This window comes from Equus asinus, chromosome 20 (genome assembly GCF_041296235.1).
Source record: "Equus asinus isolate D_3611 breed Donkey chromosome 20, EquAss-T2T_v2, whole genome shotgun sequence".
NCBI classification, from domain to species: domain Eukaryota; kingdom Metazoa; phylum Chordata; class Mammalia; order Perissodactyla; family Equidae; genus Equus; species Equus asinus.
This window is the reverse complement of record NC_091809.1, coordinates 101,627,143-101,646,892: the sequence shown is the minus strand read 5'-3', so window position 1 is coordinate 101,646,892 and position 19,750 is coordinate 101,627,143. Positions and strand designations below refer to the sequence as shown.

At 58.2% G+C, this 19,750-nt stretch overlaps 1 protein-coding gene across 9 annotated transcripts in view; it reads left to right on the top strand.

Moving 5' to 3' along the window:
- The window catches only part of PTPN5 (protein tyrosine phosphatase non-receptor type 5), a 56,405-nt gene extending 37,345 nt beyond the window's left edge, over nt 1-19,060 (top strand). For 3 of the 9 annotated variants that reach the window (XM_044752907.2, XM_070491328.1, XM_070491329.1), the window contains 12 exons: nt 4,489-4,682; nt 5,188-5,295; nt 5,530-5,607; nt 6,105-6,346; nt 7,576-7,765; nt 10,128-10,212; nt 14,143-14,222; nt 14,404-14,541; nt 14,929-15,039; nt 17,131-17,291; nt 17,382-17,495; nt 17,912-19,060. In XM_044752907.2, coding sequence (XP_044608842.1) covers nt 4,489-4,682; nt 5,188-5,295; nt 5,530-5,607; nt 6,105-6,346; nt 7,576-7,765; nt 10,128-10,212; nt 14,143-14,222; nt 14,404-14,541; nt 14,929-15,039; nt 17,131-17,291; nt 17,382-17,495; nt 17,912-18,005 — 1,595 coding nt within the window. In that variant the 3' untranslated portion in view covers nt 18,006-19,060. Of the gene's footprint in view, nt 1-4,200; nt 4,336-4,488; nt 4,683-5,187; nt 5,296-5,529; nt 5,608-6,104; nt 6,347-7,575; nt 7,766-10,127; nt 10,213-14,142; nt 14,223-14,403; nt 14,542-14,928; nt 15,040-17,130; nt 17,292-17,381; nt 17,496-17,911 lie in introns of those variants that run through there. The other 6 variants (XM_044752906.2, XM_070491327.1, XM_044752908.2 and 3 more) reach the window with 3 other exon arrangements.
- Nucleotides 19,061-19,750: the final 690 nt, after the last annotated feature.

Genomic DNA, 19,750 nt, shown 5'->3' with positions numbered 1-19,750 from the left:
TCCCAGGCTCTCTCCGTCCTCCTGCTTTCGCTGCCGTAACCCTTTCCTGAGAAGCAGTATGGCAAAATGAAAAGACCACCTGGTGTCGGGAAGCCCCGGGTTCAAATTCCTGGTCTGTACGCACTTGGGCAAGCCACTTAACCTCACTAAGCCTCGACTTCTGTATCTGGAAAATCTCCTTCACCCTGTGCAAGAGGCGAGCCCACGAGGAGCCCGACGTGCGGTCACCACCAGCAGCCACCTCTGAGTCAGGGTTTCATGCGTGGCAGAGCAGCCACCTCGCTGTGAACTATTGGAAAGCCAGCCCTTGACACAAGCAGCCGCCTCTCACCCACAAAGCCGGGCCGGAGATGAGAATGTCTGCCTCCCAGGGCCGCCGAGGGAAGCGGATGACCTGCGTGCGCAGAAGCGCTTGGGCCTGCACAGGGCCTGCGGGCGAGGTGGCATCGCCGTTCCCGGAACATGCCAGCGAGTGGAAGGGTAAGCGGGACAAGCAGAAGAGCTGACGTCATCTCTAGGAGCAGGACCGGAGGACAGAAGGACAAGGGCCCGGGACCACAGTGGTCCGCGCATGCAGGGACTGTTTTCAGCGTAGCCCACTGCTTGGCTAAGTACATGAGTGGTGCTCAGTAAATGTGTGTGGGACTCACCCATGAGTGAGCAGAGACTAGAGCCAGCCCAGTGCTCCACCTCCCTCTTCCACCACTTTCCGTCACAGACCTCAGCTCCCCACCCTGCCTCAGATCAGGGGTTCTTAACCTGAGGTCCATGGATCCCCTCCAAAATGATATGCGGAATGTAGTGTGTGTTCAAGAATGTGTCTTCCTGAGTAAAGAAATGTTAGATTTCTGCCCAGAAAAGCTTTTCAGTACACCCTGCTCTGAAGGGTAGGCACCTGCCAGGCGCCCCGTGAATTCCTGTCAGTCGGAGTCATCCGGCCCCCAGGGCTGCCAGGTACCCTGTGGATTTAAAAATAAAAACAAAAAAACAGCCTCCACCTCTGTCTCTGAGATGTGCATACAGGGCCCTGCCAGCCTGCGGTTTTCCTTCCACGCCCACGAGGCGCGAGGCAGTTAACCTGCCATCCTTCGTTCACAGGAGCGATGATCCCACATCATCGGGCGGCCTGGTTCTGAGTGGCTGTCCGCTGCTGGGTGCGTCTCACAGAACCACACGCGCTCTCTCAGTCTCTTGTGACCCCCCATGTGACATAGATGTGACAGGTGGGAGTCAGGGCCCCGGAACCAAGAATGTTAACTAGGCCTCATGGTATCTGAACTCAGAATAGTCATTTCTTTTTTAAAATATTTTTTCTCACTACAAATAAATATATATGTGTATGTATGTATAAAATATATTTATTTGTATAGGTATGTGTTTATTGGAGGAAATTTAGAATATATGAATAATGGAAAAAAATCACTTTTAATCTCACCCTCCTCCAAAGAACTGTTGTCATTACCTGGCTTCTGTTCTTCCCATCTACCGTATCCGACATTTATTGAGTGCTTCCTGTGTGCCCGGTGTTCGCTCGGCTGCACGCCGGACAAGCAGTGTTGGTGCTAACCTCCCGGCGCACGTCAGGTGCTCTCCGCCTTTGTATATGCACAGCTGTACTGTCTTCATTTTTAAGGCCCAGAGAGCATACTGCCTTGCCTTTCTCGCTCCGTACCATCGAAATTTCTTGCCGTGTCATTAAATATTCGTCTCCAGAGTCGTCTGTGACGGCGGTGGGAGCTTTCATTGCAGCAGCCTCCGTGCTTCTCACCCTGGGGGTCGTGTACCCCTGAGGACAGCCCCCTCAGGCTAACTGTAGCACATTTTCCTAAAGCATCAATTAGATTGGAGGCTTTGGGAGGGGGAAAAGAATATTACTTTAATATCAAAACAACTACACATATACCATCGACTAGAATTTTAAGGAGCGCCCACGAATTTTAAAACGAAGCAGCCAAGTCCAAGGTCATGTGAGCTGGCTGTTATTCCCCAAAGACCTGCGTCCCCTCTCCTCGGAGGACGGCAGAAGCATCTGAGAAGCACTGCGTTCTAGCACGAGCCCCTCTTCTTACAGATGAGGAAACTGAGACCCAGCGAGGAGGGGTTGCCCTCAGTCCCTGTGCGTGCTTTGCAGAGCCGAGCCGGGCGGCCCCGGGCCCAGAGCCCTCCCCCATCCGTGTTTGGCATCACGCACAGACTGCTTTGTCCGAGGGTGTGGGTAGAGGCCTTGCCACTTGAGCAGTCAGCCCTCTGCTTCTGAATAGTGGAAACTCTTGACTTCCTACAGGCTCCGGCTCCTAGCAGCAGCTTTTCCTTCTTCACCTTTCTGGCCGGCATCTGAGCTGGCTGCTCACGTGGTAGGAACTGTGCCTCCATGGGCAGAGGTGGGTGCCTTAGGCTCCTCCGGTGCTTGGAATTTTCGCTTACAGCACTGTGTTGTGCACATGTGTTCCCTCGTCGCTTTACACCTTTGTGATTGTTATGATTCTAATATGACATTTATTGAGTACCTGCTAGATGCCAGGTACCCTGCTGGGTGTTTTGTCTCCAGTGTCTCCAGTCTTCATCACCGCTGTTCCAAGAATGTGTTATTACCCCCATGTGTCTGTTAAGAAAACTGAGTAAAAGCTTATCACTTCCCCGTCATCATTCGCTCCTTTAGGGACTATTTGTTGCAGACTCACTTGCCAGGACTTGTGCTAGATGCCGCGGACAATCCTGATGAGCAAATCTGATTGCGCTCCTGCCCTCGATAGAACGTACAGACCGGTGAGGGAGGGAGACGGTGTTCAACATGAATTTCACAAGCTGTAGTGAGTGTAACGTAACCCAGAGCCCGTCCAGCTGCCTCTGTTTGAACCCACCTCGACCGCTTATTAGCTAGGGGACCTTGGGCAGCCCTCTGAACCCCTTGGCACCGCATCTTCCTCTTGTGTAAAATGAGGGTAATAGTCCCAGCTTCGTGGGGTACTATGGCTGAATTAACCCATGTGAAGCCTCAAGGCTGGGCCTTGCCCATCCGGGTGTCTCGCTGCTGCTGGTGTATGAAGGAGAGGTGGGGGTGCTAGGCATATGTGACAGGGGAGGACCCACTTCAGGAGACCTCGGACAGAGTGCTACAGGCTGGGTAGGAGTTAACTTAACTAAGGGAGCGGGGCAGGGGGCTGCAGGGATGTTCCCTGCAGAGGGAAGAGCATGTGCGATGCACGGGGGATGGGCCCAGCTGAGGAATCCAGGAGTGCGGCTGGGACCCAGCAGGTGGGGAGCCGTCCAGTCCAGGGTCAGCGTCTGGGAAGGAGGAGCCTGTGGTGGAGCTACAGCTGTCTCCAGGACCTGGGCTCTTTGTACTGTTGACCCAAGCCCCAAGAGGTGCTTGCAGAATATTTGTCCTATGAGCGAGCAGGCCGCTAGGTTGGCCTCACGTGGGCTTGGCTGTGGGTGTTCCAGTGTCACCCAAGCAGAAAAGGAGACCATTGTCCCTTATACACGGTGATGTGTGGACAGTCCTGTCCCCACTCACGCTGTACACAGCCGTTTTTCAGGTCCCTCTCTTCTTGGCAGTAGACTGATCCATGTGCATTTAGATGGGAGGTTCCAGCATCCAGGACTCACCAGGGTGGCTGCTGCCAGCATCCCCACACTACAGCCGGGGCCTCAGATCTGAGCCAGCGGTGCTCCGACATTTATAGTAGTGGAATAATCCTGTCTTGAAATCATCTTAGAGGAAACCCAGTATGTGGAATGGGAATGGGCAGAGGGACCCAGCACACCTGGTAAGACCTGGTACACCTGAGAACATGCTAGAGCTCCATAAAGCACAGTTAGAAACCCAAGGGTTGAGCCCAAACCCCATTTTCCAGGTGTGGAAACTGAGGCCCAGAGAGGGGGAGACTCTCCGAAGGTCACACAACTAGAGACAGACCCAGAACTGGATCCCAAACATTTGGTATCAATCTTGCCACACCAAGATTGTCCTCCTCACCACCCTGACCGCCCCACTCTGCTCAGTGGGGAAGGGGTGCGTGGCTGTGACCTTGTCAAGTGTCCAGCCTCCAGGCCCAGTCAGGACACAGACCATGAGAGAGAAAAATCCAGAGGGCAGCGTGGGTGGGCTGTGCAGGGTCACGGCCTGGTTATGCTGTGTCTTTCTCTCTCTCTCTCTCTTTTAATTGAGTTTGAGGTGGTGGTTTTTTGTTTCCTTAAGAAATGGGAAAGAATGAAGCTGCGTAAACACGACGATGTTAACTCCCCGAAAAGCCTCCTGCCATTTTAACTCTGTTACTGGAGAAATAAAAGAGAAATAATTTGTCCACCCACACTGAGCTCTTTCTGACGAAGGTAGGTGAACACTGCTTTGCTGATCGAGGGTGACTGCGGAAAGTGGAGCCGCGCTGACTGCTCCTGGCTCCAGGAGCCCCAGCAGCCCAGGAGGAGGCCCGCCCGGTCGGTCGGCAGGCCCGAGTCATGGGCCCGCGTGTCCACCCTCCACAGGTCTCCCCGAGCCGGGAGTGATGGAGGCGCTGGACCAGGCCGAGGGGCTCACCGACTCAGAGAGAGAGATGCCGCCGCCCCCACCTCCTTCACCGCCCTCAGAGCCAGCTCAGGAGCCGCCACCTCAAGGCGCCGGGAGCCACTCCCTCACTGTCAGGAGCAGCCTGTGCCTGTTGGCTGCCTCTCAGGTCCTGGTAAGGACACCACAGGCCTCACAGGGCCTGGAGAGGGGGCCGGTGGAGGGACAGCCCTCCACTTCCTCCCAACATGGCCGCCTGGGGACACGGAGGGATGAGGGGCCTCCCTGGTGTCCTTCAGTGACGCCCAGCCCACGGGCTGCTGTGAGGAGGAGGCTGGAGTTCTGAGCTACAGCCTCAATAGTAGCCTCTTCCAGCCCCCCTCCCCAGCCCCAGAAGCAGGAACAGGGGTCTCTCTGAGGACTTCCTGTCTCTGGAGGCATCTCTGGGAGCCCTCCCCTTTCCTGTATGGACCCAGGAGGTCCCCTCTGGGAAGGGCTTTCTCTTGGCTCCCTTTGGTCGAGCCCTGAGACCTCCTCTGGACACACAGTAGCTGGGCCCTTCCCTCAGCTGCTCAGTCTGGACCTTAGGGTGCCAGGTTGAGGCTGGAGTGAGCTCTGAGGGGGTATATGGGAGGCAGGAGCCCAGGCACCAAACTCAGCCGGCCACCCCGCCACCCCAGCTTGCCTGCGGGATGCTCTGGCTCAGTGGCTACAGCCCCCTCTGGTCGCAGAACGCCACAGACCTCCTCTCCTCCTTGCTGGCGCTCCTGGAACAGCTGGGACCCACGGTGAGTAAGCTCGCAGAGCCCCGGGGCAGGAGGGAGTGGTTGGGGCCTCCAGTCCCACCGGCCCCCACATGGGGCTCCTCTGAGTTCAGAAGATGTTTCCAGGCCCCTGCAGCGCTTCTCCCTGCCCCCACACAGACCTGGTCCAAAGTTTTCAGGGCTCGGTTTTGTCCTTGTTGAAACAGATGAGAACTAGGTCCCCACCGCCACCCTGACTGTTTGTCTGATGTCCCCCAGGCCTGGCTGGGCATTGGGACCTGGGACATCCCCAGTCTGCTGCTAGTCTCTCTGACCGTGGTCCTTGTCACTACCCTGGTAAGGCACCTCCTGACCCCACCTCAGGGCTTCCCTCCTCTGACCCTGAGGCCTGGTCCCCACCTGCTCCCCTCTGACCTACAGACTAGACGTTCTGGGTGGGGCCAAGGATGGGGTATCTGTCTCCTTCTCCACGTGGGCCCAGCCTGGGGGGAGAGGCACCTGCCTTCTCAAAATTGGTTTGCAGTGTTCTAGAATGGGGAAGGGGCTGAGGCAGGGAGAAGACTGGAGTGGGAAACCCACACCCCAGCAAGGAGACCTCGGTCCACAAGAAACTGAATCCACCAGGGTCAGGGAGGGTGGGGGCGGGGAGGACAAGGTGGGGCATGGAGCCTCCTCGCATCCAGGTGAGGGGCAGTGCCGTGCAGACAGCTCCCCAGGGAGCAGAGCTGCTCTGGACACATGGAGGGGCAGGGGGCTCAATCCCATGGGCACCCGGTCACCCAGGGGGCAGCCGGCATGGTCCCAGGTCCATGAAGCCATATGCCCCCAACTAGGTGTGGCACCTCCTGAGGGCTCCCCCAGAGCCTTCTGCCCCGCTGCCCCCCGAGGACAGGCGCCAGTCGGTGAGCCGCCAGCCCTCCTTCACTTACTCGGAGTGGATGGAAGAGAAGGTCGAGGATGACTTCCTGGACCTGGACCCTGTCCCCGAGACTCCTGTGTTTGACTGCACGATGGACATCAAGCCTGAGGCCGACCCCGCCTCACTGACCGTCAAGTCCATGGGTCTGCAGGAGAGGTGGGAGGGGTGGGGGAGGGGTGGGCTCCACGGGCCCTGGGGCTCCCAGCTCCTGATCAGAAGGGCAGATGCCTGAGTCTGACACCCAGTGCCCAGGACAGAGCGGAGTGGATCTCATAGTCAGTCAGTGCAGACACATGTTCTCCAGGTCTGATTCATGTAGAGCAGAATGCCCCAAGGTGAATGCTAAGAAATACTGTCACTGCTCATGAGCACATAGGCTTACACAGGTATACACATGTGCACACTCTCACGTACACTCCGGTGCTCAAGTAAGCTTGGGTAGGTTTCTTTACTGCAGGACTTGTCAGAGCCTTTAACATGTTTGTGTTCATGGTAAATCAGCATGGGGTAGTGTGTGGCATTCCTCAAAGTCACTCAATCACAGACCCTGACTTCGTAGAGTGTCTCATAGTGTTCCTCAGAGCACTCTCTGGGAGGTGTCCACAGCCTCTTTTCAGAGCCTCGATGGATAAGCCAGATCACCCCAGGTTTGACTTGCCCTCATGATGTCATGGAAAGAGCGCTCGATGAGGAGTCAGGAAACCTACCTTTTTGTTTCAGCTCTGCCACCCCCTTACTGCGTGAGCTTGGGCAATTCTTGTCTCCTCTCTGGGACTCAGTTTCCCTTCCTATGTGATGAGGGCCCTTCCCGTCCTGTGCCTTTGAATACTGAACACAGTAGAGTTTGTCCAGTGTAGCCGTCCTTGCTGCCACTCTGCTGCCCCTGGGGCTTGCTCTCTCCCTGATGGCCAAGGGTCCTGGCCTTTCCTGGATAAGATGTCCTTGACTCACTGGCAGCCTAATCCCCGATGGCCAGGCCCCAGGACCGTCATGCAGGGGCCGAGCCCGGCATGTCTGCTCTAGGCAGGTGCCCTCTCTGTGAGCTTCCCAGGGCCACAGGGCCTGGAACTGCCCCCAGCAGTGACAGAGGAGAGCCCGGGGAGGGCTGCGTTGAATTGTGTGGGATGGAACCTTTGGAACTGGGGTCCCGGCCCCCACTCCTTTAGCTGCTCTGCTGCAGGAGGCAGGAGACAAGGTCAGGCCCAAGCCTGGGCTCTGAGACTTGTGCTCCTTGTGGCAGGGCTGCTGGCACACCCACTCCCCCTTGGAGAGTGCCACCCCCCATTCCCGGCCCTGACCGCTCCCTCCTTCGCCTGCCCCTTCCAAGGCCCCCAGCTGATGCCCTCCCAGCCCCTGATCCTCATCCCCCTTCCCGGTCCTTCCAGGAGGGGCTCCAACGTCTCCCTGACCCTGGACATGTGCACCCCGGGCTGCAATGAGGAGGGCTTCGGCTACCTCATGTCCCCACGCGAGGAGTCAGCCCGCGAGTACCTGCTCAGCGCCTCCCGTGTCCTCCAGGCCGAGGAGCTGCACGAAAAGGCCCTGGACCCCTTCCTGCTGCAGGCGGAGTTCTTTGTGAGTCTCCCTGGCCTGCTGCCCCATGCTAGGCCGGCCCTTCTGCTCATGTCGATCTCCCACGTGGCCAAGTGGCAGAGCGGGGTGCCCAGAACTCAGCATCTGAGAGCTTGACGTCATCTCCTTATCAGCTCGCCCACTGTCATGGGCAAGCTGCTTCCCCTCTGAGTCTCAGTTTCCTCACCTGGAAAATGGGGATAAAATTGATAGGGGTGTTGCAAGGATTAGAGAGATCAATAATGTGTGCAAATTGCCCGTCTGGGTGGTCGGTGTGCAGTGGCATTCCCCGTCCTTACTGCCAAGTGCTGTGCTTGGGAGCCCCAGAAGCCTTCTCTTCTGGCAGCCCCGTTTCCCACTCTCGTCCCCCCTGACATCGCCACGCACTGTTCGTCCTCCTTTGAAATCCCCCCGCCTAGCTCAGTCTCGAGCTCACAGTGATCCTGATCGCCTGCCCTGCAGACCTCTGCAGCAGCCTCCAGCTGCCTCCTGGTGGACTTTGAGGGGCCCAGTACATAACACCCCTGCTTTACCTGCCTGAGCACACAGCCGAGACCTCGGAGACCACAATGTGGCCTTTCTGTTTGTTGGTAACGGCCGGGTTTGAAATGAGGCTTAGGGGTGTAGCCATAGTGAGCTTCCTAATGCTGCCCCAGAATTGACTAGCTTTGCACCCGCCCCATGCGGTGCTGGCACATCGCGGGCCCTGTCCCGTGGGCGCCCCTATAATTCCTTCTTGGAAGGAGGGCCCCGGAGGAGGAGGAAGGCAGGAGCTGGGGCCCAAATGCTGATGTCTCAATCAAACGCACTGAGCAGGGAACTCGCCCACCTCTGTGGGCAGGAATGGGTGAGAGGCCATGAGCACTTGGGGAGAGCCCCTCCTGGGAGCAGCCAGAGGGATGGGGAGCCCACGGGCCTCCCTCACAGCTCCCCTCTCCCCAGGCTGCCCTGCTCCCCACCTGGCCCGGACAGCTCTCCCTTGGAGAAGACCTCCATGCCCCTCTGACCCACTGCTCCCAATTCTCCAGAACTCGGCACCGCCTCCCCTAGCCGAGTTGGGCCAGCCCCAGCCCCCCTTCCAGCCCTGTGCACCCCCAGCCCTGCAGGGACTGTCCACTTCAACGGGACCAGGCCCCCTGTCCCTCTACTCACGTCATCCCCCACCCTGGATGCTCCTGGAAAGCCGTCCTCGACTAGCACAGCCTCAGCTCCCTCTCCAAGTCCCCACTGCTGTCACCTCCCCGTGAAGGAAGGGCTCGCGTCCTCGCTGTGCCCTGTGCAGAAGGGCCTGCCGATGGCGCCCAGAGAGAAAGGAGCGTGGTCTGCACGCACACTCCACGGGCTTTTTGCACGTGTTTTTTATTTTTTTGATTCTCACAACAGCCCTAGAAGGTGTGTGTCTGATGCTCATTTACAAAGCCCAAGCTTAGTGCATCCAAAACCAGCAAGCACTGTGGAGGTGGATGTGGCCGGGCGGTCAGCTGTGGGCCAGGTGGAAGGGAGTGAGAGGGAGAGGCGCTGGGGAGTCGTCCCCCAGGATGCAGGAGCTGGGGCTGGAGGTGGACCTGACAGGGCGCAAGGATCTGGGGAACTGAAGAGTGGTGGGCCCAGTGGAAGGCCATGAGCTCAGCCGGGGAGGCAGACGGACAGACGGAGAACGGCCTGTGAGCAGCAGGAAACAGACCGCACTGCTGGAGAGTGGGTCTCTTGTGAGCAGCTGGTGGTAAAGAAAGGCCGGATCCAAGAAGACCTCACCTGCCAGGCAGAGGAGTTTGGACCTGGAGCGCTTGACACAGACGGTGGTTAGGAGGGGCAAATACAGCCCCTGGAGCTCAGATGGAGGCTCCTTTCCTGCTGGAGAAAATCAGGGAAGGCTTCTCGGAGGAGGTGGCATTTAAGATGGACAGGAAATGAGAAGATGAGGATGGGGTGGACGTCGCCCCAGAGTGAGCGGCACAGCCCAGGGTCCTGAGGTGGGGATGCTCAGGGCAGGAACACAGATCAGCAAAGCCACTCAGTTTGGCTGCAGCACAGGGCGTGTGGAAGAAGGCGGTGACTGGCCAGGTCACTTGTTCTCTTGCTCTTCTTTGTTCATCAACTGTTTATTGAGTGTCTACTATGTGCCGGGCTGGCCCTCAATAACCAATAGTAATAATATCTTTTATCATGCACTCAGCGTGCACCAGGCACTCTTTTAAATGCTTTTTATGTGCACTCATTCATATAACAGTAAACGTTTGCTGAATGAATGCATGCACTCAAGCCAGCCCCTGCACTAGAAGTTGGGGGCACAGCAGCCCCTGGATTCAAACATCTGTGCAGGACAGCCCACAGCTGCTCACACGCCCGTGTCCTCCTCCTACAGGAAATCCCCATGAACTTTGTGGATCCAAAAGAGTATGACATCCCTGGGCTGGTGCGGAAGAACCGGTACAAAACCATCCTTCCCAGTGAGTACTCAGTGCCCCGGGGGTGCAGGTGCCCCGTCCTCGCCTAGGTGCCCCCTGACCCTGAGGGACACCTTAACCCCAGAGCTGGGCCAGGGTGCTGGGACGCTGGTCACTGGAGGAGAAGGGGTGGAGGGTGGGGGTGCCCAGTGAAGGGAAACACCTCACGGCATTCTCTCTGGACCCTTGCCCTGGCCAAGTGTTGTGCTGGGCTCTGTGGAAACCCAGAGAGAAAGTGACAATGCCAGCAGCTCCTGGAAAGGAGACCTCTGGTGACTGAAGTGTTTTCACATCCTTTATCTCTTCAGAGTGGGCAGATTTTAAGGAGATGGAATTAAGGCTCAGAGAGGTTAAGTGGCTCAGCCACAATCACACAGCTGGGAAGTACAGAACTGAGTTTCAAACCTGGGCCTCTGTGACCCCAGAATTGGGCTCTTTTGTCCACCTTGAGTTCAGTTTGGCCAAATTCTAAGTCCTCTAACAGGCAGAGCTACCCCACAAGGGAAAGAGCTGCCTGTCAGGTAGTAAGCTCCCCGTCACTCAAGGTGTTCAAGCAAGGCTGCGTGAACAGTCCCATGGAAGGTCTGAGAGAGATTTCCCTCACTTGGGGGCAGTTAGACCAGGTGACCTAATGTTCCTCTTCCAGCCCTGGGGTACCATTTTCAGGTAACTTTCATCAAGCCCCTGTGTGCCTGTCACCCCTGCTGAGTTCTGGCCCCAGGCCCCAGGGCTGGCTTGGGGGTGACTTGTTGAAAGTGAATCCCCACAAACCTACTCTGCTCGGTTTTTGGAGTAACAAGGCTTTAAAAAGGCAGTTTCGCCATCAGCATCTCCAACAACATGTAAGATGTCATGACTTATTTTTAACTTTTAAAATATCGACTTGTGGTTGCTATGGTTACGCAGTCTCTAGGTAGTTCCGGTTAAACAAAGCGCCATTTAAGGCCAGGATGCATTATTCAGGGCTGCGCACCTCTTCCCTCATCTGGCTCCCACCCCTTCACCTCGCCCCACCTGGAGGGAGGGCCTTGGGTGCCCCAGAACCTAGGGCTTTGCTGGCCACTCAGAATGGCCATGGGGGACGGTGGGAGCCAGGCCATCACTCCACGTGGTCCCCACTGAATTGTCGAGAGGCCTCGAGCCACCTCCAGCCCTGCCCTGAACCAACAGCACATCTTCTCTGTGGCTAGCAAAAGTGGACCCTGTGTATTCAGAGACTGGCTTGGGGAGGGAGGTGAGAGAGGGCAGGTCAGACCAGGACACCCTGAGGTTTCTTCTCTCATTTATTTGGCACACATTTGCCGAGCCCCTGCCCCAGGGTCTGAGAATTCAGACATGGATGAGACACGGACTCTGCGCACAGGCGGCTCACAGTCTGACGCAGAGACAGGTCTGTGGACAGTTGGGTACCGAGTGGCCAGTCGCCCAGCCTGCAGCACTCAGGACAAGCTGCAGGGGAGCGATTTCTGTCCCTTTGCCCCTGGGTCCCAGGCACCAAAACAGCGCCTGACAGTTGATGGAGCCGCTGTACCCACGTGAGCGAGCGAGCGAGTGAATGAGTGTGTGCGAGCGCGCCTGCGCAGCCCTCAGGTCGCGCTCTGCCTCTCCACCCTCCCTGCCAAATGACTGTTGGGGCTCAGGGCTGCCATGCTGCCCAGTCCAGGGCGCCGTTTACATGGACCGCACCGACACGATGCCCCTGGAGCATGCCGGGCAGGGCGGCCTCTGGCCCTGACACTTCTGACTTGGGGCATTGCAGTCATCTCCTAACTGGTCTCCTGACCTCCACCGTCTCTCCTCCTATCCATCTTCTAGCGGTGTCACGAAAATGATGCAAGACAGAAATCCGGTCATGTAATTCTCCTTCTGAACGCTGTCATTGTCCCCCTTGTGATCCTCGGGGTTATAAGCATGGTTTGGAAGACCCGTTGTCAACAGGGTGCTCTCCAGCCCATTTCTCACCAACCCCCCCACCCTGTGCACTGGAATCGGACAGAATGGTGTCCCCTGCTTCTCTTTCTGGTCCTTCAGACCCAGCCCAGGTGCCTCCTCTTCCAGGAAGCCTAGTCACCCTAGCCAAGTGGAGGCCCCCTCTGCTCCCTCGGCCCACACGCTCCCTGTCTGTTCGCCCAGCACTCGGGGGCAGGGACCGTGGCTGGTTTATCTAGGAGCCCTGCTCTTGAGCACAGTGCCTGGCACAGAGTCAGGTCAAGGGTCAGTAGAACCAGGACCACCCGTCACAGGGGCTCCTTAATACAAAGGCCCTGGCGTCTGGCCCCTCATCTGGGCAGGCACCGACAAGGAGCAGGGCAACGGCCCATGCGAGGCTCACTGCTCCACTCCTGCTGTCACCAGAGCCACTTCCTTTCCTCTCCGCCCCTCTCCACCCCCACATCACCTGCCAAAACCTCGGGCACTGGAGCGGGGGCAAAACAGGACTAGAGAGGGAAGGCTTGTGCCAGTGCCCTCCCATTCTCCTACCAGGTGTAGGTCTTTCCTTTCACCTCTTAACCTCCAGTAAAACTTGTGATCATGGCGGTAATGCGGCAGCAGCCTCCCACGCAGAGCGCTTCCTGTGTGCTTGGCTAACTGACTGCTCCACGGACTGGCCAACATTCGCGCCTTTACCCTTTACGAGATGAGTGAGGTTGTGGTGCCCGACCCCATGGCGGAGTGGTTAAGTTCGGTGCACTCCACTTCGGCGGCCTGAGTTTGGTTCCTGGGCACAGACCTGCACCACTCGTCAGCCATGCTGTGGTGGCGACCCGCGTGCAAAATAGAGGAAGATTGGCGCAGATGTTAGCTCAGGGCTGACCTTCCTCAGGGAAAAATAAATAAGATGAGCGAGGTTGTGATGGAGGAGAATGTGCCCGCGTTACAGATGAGGCACAGGAGCTTAAGTAAGTGGCCTGCATTGACGCTGCTAGTAAGTCGCAGAGCCAGGACCTGACGTCGTTCTCTGGCTCGGTGTGGACCGTTAACTGCTCCCCACCTGCTGCCTCTGAGAGCCCCATGCCGTGCCTGCTGGGAGTGCCTCTAGTCCAGCCTCCCTGTACGGGAAAGAGCCCGAGGCCCAGCGAAGGGATAAGACAGTGAGCTGGGGACAAAGCTAGGCCAGAACCCAGGGCCCTGGCCCCCGGCCGGCTTCGTGCCAGCTGCACACAACCTCCCCACCTGAGGCCCAGCCTCTGCAGGCTGACGTACCGGGAGGCCCCGGCTGGAACAAAACAAATTCTGCTCTAGGAAGAGGGGCAGGATATTAGGAGAACCTGTTACTGTGGGATTTGACATGCAAATAGATTGAAAGAAAAAAAAAAAAACCTTCATGTACACCAGTCACGTGCCAGACATGGAACCGTTGATCCCTTCACCCCGGCGTCTGCCCCCCAGTCGTAGCAGCCCTTTATATTTGTAAGCACTTTATGGTTTACGTAGCCCCTTCACAGCTGTTTCCTCCTTTATCTCCCCTACAAGCTGAGGAAGTAGGCATCTTTACCCCCACGTTACAGACAGGAACACAGGCTTAGGAGGGCCGGGTGCTCTACGAGAGTACGCAGCATGTCAGTGACGGTGTACACTCAAACTCTTGTGGCCCCGCTGTCCAGGATGTGCACCCCAGGTAATTCCCTCTCGTCTCCAGAACAGGAGACGCCGTGAGTACAGGGCAGCTCAAGGCACACAGGCAGGGGCGGACACTGATGCTCAGAGGGAGGACCCGGGGCTCCTCCCTCCCCTCCTCTCCAGCCAAGGCCCTCACCTGCCTGAGTGGGCCAGGGGGATGGGTCAGTGTTTTGCTACTGGGCAGGGGAAGAAGAAACTGTAAGAGTCCCAGAAGAAATGTGGGTGCCCTGAAGTGCGCCAGACAAGGTAGGCTCTGCGCCAGAGGGAGTGCACATGTCAAACCCCTGCCTCACCTGTCTCCCCTCACCCCAGACCCTCACAGCAGAGTCTGCCTGACCTCACCAGACCCTGACGACCCTCTGAGTTCCTACATCAACGCCAACTACATCCGGGTACGTAGCCCCAGCCCAAAGGCCTCTGCCTGAAAGGGAGGCCGGAGCCGATGGGATCCACCCTACAGGCTTGTCCCTAAGCCGCTGCGGCTCCTGCCAGCCCCCGGGAAGAGTTGATGTGGGGACTGAGCCCCGGGAGCATTGCGTCTGACCCTGACAGCCTGGGCTTGGCTGGCCACAGGGCTATGGTGGGGAGGAGAAGGTGTACATCGCCACTCAGGGACCCATCGTCAGCACGGTCGGCGACTTCTGGCGCATGGTGTGGCAGGAGCACACGCCCATCATTGTCATGATCACCAATATCGAGGAGATGAACGAGGTAGGCACCCCCGTCCTGTTACCAGGCGTCTGCTGCCGTGCACCCTACGCTAAGCCTCTCACCTGCAGTGCCCATGATCTCCAACACGATGCTCTGCAGCGTCCCAGCCTGCAGGGGCTGACACCGGCTACTTCGTACCCATAATAGCCCATTCCATTGAGCCCCCTTAAAAGTCCTTCCAAATGGGTACTCCATTTTCCAAATGAGGAAACTGAGGTTCTGAAAAGAGAAGTGACTTACAGGTTATGAACCTGAGATTTGAACCCAGCCCTCTTAACTGCAAACCGTTGCCCGTTTGTACCTCTGCCTGCTGGCCCTGGAGGGCCGCTGGGGAGAACATGGCTGGGGAGCTGGGAGTGTATGGCAGCATCATCTGGGCCCCTGCAGAAGTGCACCGAGTACTGGCCGGAGGAGCAGGTGGTGTACGACGGAGTCGAGATCACCGTGCGGAAGGTCGTTCACACTGAGGATTACCGGCTGCGACTTATCTCCCTCAGGGTGAGGCCTGGGGCTGGGCAGCGCGGACAGGGGACAATAAGGGGCCTGATTGGGGCTCCACAGAGGACAGGGTCCCGAGTCCACTGTAGCGGAAATAAAGGGCTATGTCACTCCCAGGGATGAGGGAGGGGTGATTGGACGTGAGGGCCAGAGACAGGGCCAAACCTCAGCTGTAATTTATGCTCTCGGGCTCTCTCAGGCGACACTGTCATTCATAATGCCTTCCTGATCTGCTTCAAATGCACCCAAGTCCAGGACTGTCCTCATGACTGAAGGTCCCTTGTGACTTTGAGACCACGCCTAGAAACATCCCTCCACCTGGCATGCTGGGCTTCTGGTCTGCGGTACCCAATCTGTCCGCCAGGGGGCAGGCGCTCCTTGCTGCATTTGGGTTGCACAGGGAGGTTGTGGTTGCAGAAAAAGGAAAAAAATAAAAAGGAAGCGTACAAAATATGAGCAATACACAGCAGCCCGGAAGAGTGGGGGGAGGCGTACTCCCACCCTGGAGTTGTGCTTCTTCCAGGCTCAGCATAATGGAGGAGATTGTTCCTTTGGAATCAGGAGGATTAGCAGCTTCCATTCTTGAGAAATGATAAGACCCACGTTTGGGAAGGTAGAGCCACTGTAATGACCCCACAGGCGGGAAGAGGCAAGCTGGGCGCCAGGAGGCTGATGCCCGTTCCAGAGCAGCCTGGGAGGCCCACTGTGCGGCAGCCACAGCGTCCAGCTCTAGGCCTGAGACTTGTCCCTCTGAGCTGCCCCTCCCACCGGAAAAGGTGCGAGGCGGGTGTCAGGGAGCACTCAGCCCCCACCTGGGCAGCTCCAAGAGCTGGGTCTTGTTGGAGGTCAGAAAGGGCCTGGAGGTAGGAGGCAGAGGCTGTGGTAGCTGTCACAGCCAGATCACCCCGGGGCCCAAGGAGCCAGCCTCCTGTTTCCTAGACGGAGAGGCTGAAGTGAGGCAGGGGCAGGGCCACAGGCCTGGGGAGAGAAGAACTGGGTCAGCTTGGGGTTTAGGGCCATTTACTTCTGTCCATAAACCTTTACAAGCACCTGCCCTGGGCCTGGTTCTGGGTTGGGTACTGGGAACGCAGAGCTGTCCAAAGCCTGGACTCTCTCTTCAAGGAGCACTCATAAAATGGTAAGTACTGAGCTAGACGTAGGGAAGAACGTGGAAGAAGGGCAGTCTGCCATCTAGGGTGCTCAGGGAGGGCTTCCTAGAAGTGATGATGCTGAATGGGGTTTTGAAGGATGAGTAAGAGTTGACCAGGGGGCAGACAAGTGGGGAGAATGTTCCAGGCAGAGAAAAAAAGTAAAAGTAAGGGCAGAGAAGATAGAATAACTTTGTGTGTGTGTGCACGCAGGTGCATGTATGTGTCTGTAGCAGAGGTTTTATCTACAAACCATTTGGAGTGGGGGAGCATCAATTACCAGTAGGCAGGGCAAGAGATGGGCACCCCCTGTCTAATTTGCCGGCGTGAAGACTAAGGAGAGAGAGTTTTATTCACAGAGCAAGGAGCACCATCGAAGGTTCCGAGCAGAAGAGCAATGTGTCAGACCGACTGTTCTGACCACCGTGGCAAGGAGGCAGTCGGGGAGGGAGCTGTCTCGCCCGGTGGAGAGACGGTGGAGGAGGTGGTGGTGGAGAGGGGGCGTGGAGAGGAGAGAAAGGACCACACTTGCTGGGGTGGGCACGGGCGTGGGCAGGCAAAGCATGGGAGGGGAGAGGAAGGGTCCCAGGCTCTGGCCATGTGACTGAGGTGTGACTGGGCTGTTTATGAAGATAGGGACCCAGGAGACAGGAGGAGTGGAGAGAGGACTCTGGGCCTCTCTTGGATGATCCTGGAGTTGCTGGGGCAGAACTCACGTGAAGACCATTGCCAACGCCACTGATGAGTCCCTGCTGCCACGCTGGCTTTGGGCCTCTGTCTGGTGCCACTGGGCAATATGGTATAGACAGCAGAGGCCAGAGGTCCGACTCCTGTGTCCTATCTCCTGTGTTCTTCCTCCTCCCATCCCATCTCCATCTCTGGGCTGGTTTGTGGGCTCAGAGAGTTCACGAGTGTCTGGGGTGGGCCTCTGTCTCCTGGACAGAGCGGGACTGAGGAGCGAGACCTGAAGCATTACTGGTTCACGTCCTGGCCTGACCAGAAGACCCCAGACCGGGCCCCCCCGCTCCTGCACCTGGTGCGGGAGGTGGAGGAGGCAGCCCAGCAGGAGGGGCCCCACGGTGCCCCCATCGTCGTCCACTGCAGGTGGGTCCCCCCGGCCACCTGCGAGGGCAGGGCAGCCTTCCCCACTCTGGGCTGCGCCACCCTCACCCCGCCCGTCCCCTCGGCCCTCAGCGCAGGCATTGGGAGGACCGGCTGCTTCATTGCCACCAGCATCTGCTGCCAGCAGCTGCGGCAGGAGGGTGTGGTGGACATCCTGAAGACCACGTGCCAGCTCCGTCAGGACAGGTCAGCCCAGGGGCGGAGTTGGGGGCACATGGGGTGGCACGGAGAGACTGACACGTGCAAGGGCGAGGGGTAGGAGGACACGCCAGCTGTGGACTGACTGGCAGACGAGGAGTAGGCAGGACAGATGGGTTGAGGGGTTGGACCCGGACAGTGGTGGCTGGATGAGGAGGGAAGAGAAACAGCTGTGGGAAGCAGCACAGGGCCTGAGTGACAGGACATGTGATCCCCATCCCTGCTATCTATGCCAGACCTGGGAAGGACCAGGAGCAGAGGGGAGCGGCTGGCGAGGGTTGTCCCCTCCAGTCTACACAGACACAAGGCCCCTCACAAAAGCTTGGGATTCCGTGGGTTGAGGGGCACCCTCCCGCCGCCCGTCTCCCAAGCCCCGATCCCCACTGTGCGTCTCTCCTGGGCAGGGGCGGCATGATCCAGACGTGCGAGCAGTACCAGTTCGTGCACCACGTCATGAGCCTCTACGAGAAGCAGCTGTCCCGCCAGGGCCCAGAGTGACCCCCCTGCCCTCCCAGGTCCTGTGAGCCTGGGCCCCCCAGCCACATGCAGGGCCTGCCCAGGGCCCGGGCTGCTCCCTGCCTTCCTGCTTCCTTCTCTTCAGTCTGCTCCCTCCCTCCCTCCCTGCTCCCTCAGCCTCAGCCTGGCCCTGGCCCCCCACATAGCTCTTCCTACTGTACCTGCTGGGGAGTGGGGTTGGGGGAGGGATGTGCCAGGCCAGGCCTGGGACCCCAGGGCCGGACCCACACCATGCAGGCCCAGGGCCTCGGTTTTTAACGATGGTTCCATTGCTACTTGATCCAAACGTCTCCGGGCCGCACTCCAAATGTCCCACCGCAGCGTGCTGTCAGTCCGTCCATCTCTGCTGTCTGTACCGGACACTGTGTCTCCTCAGCCCGGGAAGGGGCAGTCAGCTCCAGCCCCGACGACGTCGCCCAGGCAGAGGCGCCTTCCTCCGGCGCCACCTCGCTTCTCCAGCAGGCAGGCTGCATTTTGCCTCCGGTTATTGGGACCAGGATGCAGAGGGGTCCTGAGGCCCTGGAGATCAGGCTGTCGGGGGTTCCTGAGCGGGGAGAGATCCCAGCTTGGGGAGAGGTCTCTGGGTTGGGGGGGCAATCACAGCTGGAGTGGCATCTGGGTATCGGATGCCCTCAGGAGGTGGTGACCAGCCTGTGCGGCACTGGGGAAGGGGATTTATGGGGTCTTGAACCCAGAGGCCCTGGGTCCTGCTGGGGGCGGGAGAGGGGAGCGCGAGGGTGGGGTGGGACTCGGCCCCTGGCCTGTGTGGCACTGTCTCTGTGTCACTGTGGGAAAAGCCTCCTGGAAGTCTGGCCGCGTGCAGCTCTGCGTGTGTTCCCATGTCCACGCGTGTGTTGAGAGCCCATCAGCAGGGCGTGCATGACTCTTTGGCAACATGCGTTCTCTTGGAGCCACGTGTTTTTATTGCTGACTTTAAATATTTATTCCACGGCAGACAGAGACATGTGGTGTCTTTTTATAATTTGCTCGTGGTCATTGAATAGAGCAATAAAAGGAGCATTTGGAGCAAAACTAGACTCCTGGGTCTGTGTGACTTCCTCTCCCCTCCTCTTCCCGCCTCCCTGCACCCCAGTCCGCGTGGGCCTCCTCCTCGTCCAGGTTCACACGTGAGTGTGCACAGGAGCAACACACACCTACAGGGCCTGGCCCTCAAGATCCCTAGCACCCCCCTGTGGATATCGGGAGTATGGAGCGAGTCCAGATTTGGAAAGCCAAAGTCCATTTGGCAGGATTGTCACACACCCTCACCGCCCCCCTCCAGCCAGGAGCCACAGGGAGCCTCAGGGACAGGTGTAGGACGGAAGGCAAAGTGGCCAACAGGCCACCAGCTCTGACACCTGGGCCAGAGGCCAAGGCTGGAGCAGGGGGGCGTTCAGGGCACACCCAGGCCCCTCCCTGTGGGCCACCCCACTTCTCCCTTGTTGGCCCCGCAGGTCCCAGCAGCAGCTGCAAGCTGGCAGTTTCCCTTGTAAGGTCTGGGCTGAGAGTCACCCCACCCAAGGGCCCCAGGACTCTACCCGCGGGCTCAGATCCTGAGCCATCGCAGACACTCCTGCTTTATTCTCACCCCTCCCCCAGGGATGCAGCAAAAGTAGCTGTCATGCCACCCCTGGCAGTGGGGGGTCACCCCAGGGCAGGAGGGGACCCAGGGCAGGGCTGCTGACCAACCACCAGGTCCTTAAAAGGTACCAGAACCTGGTTTGGGC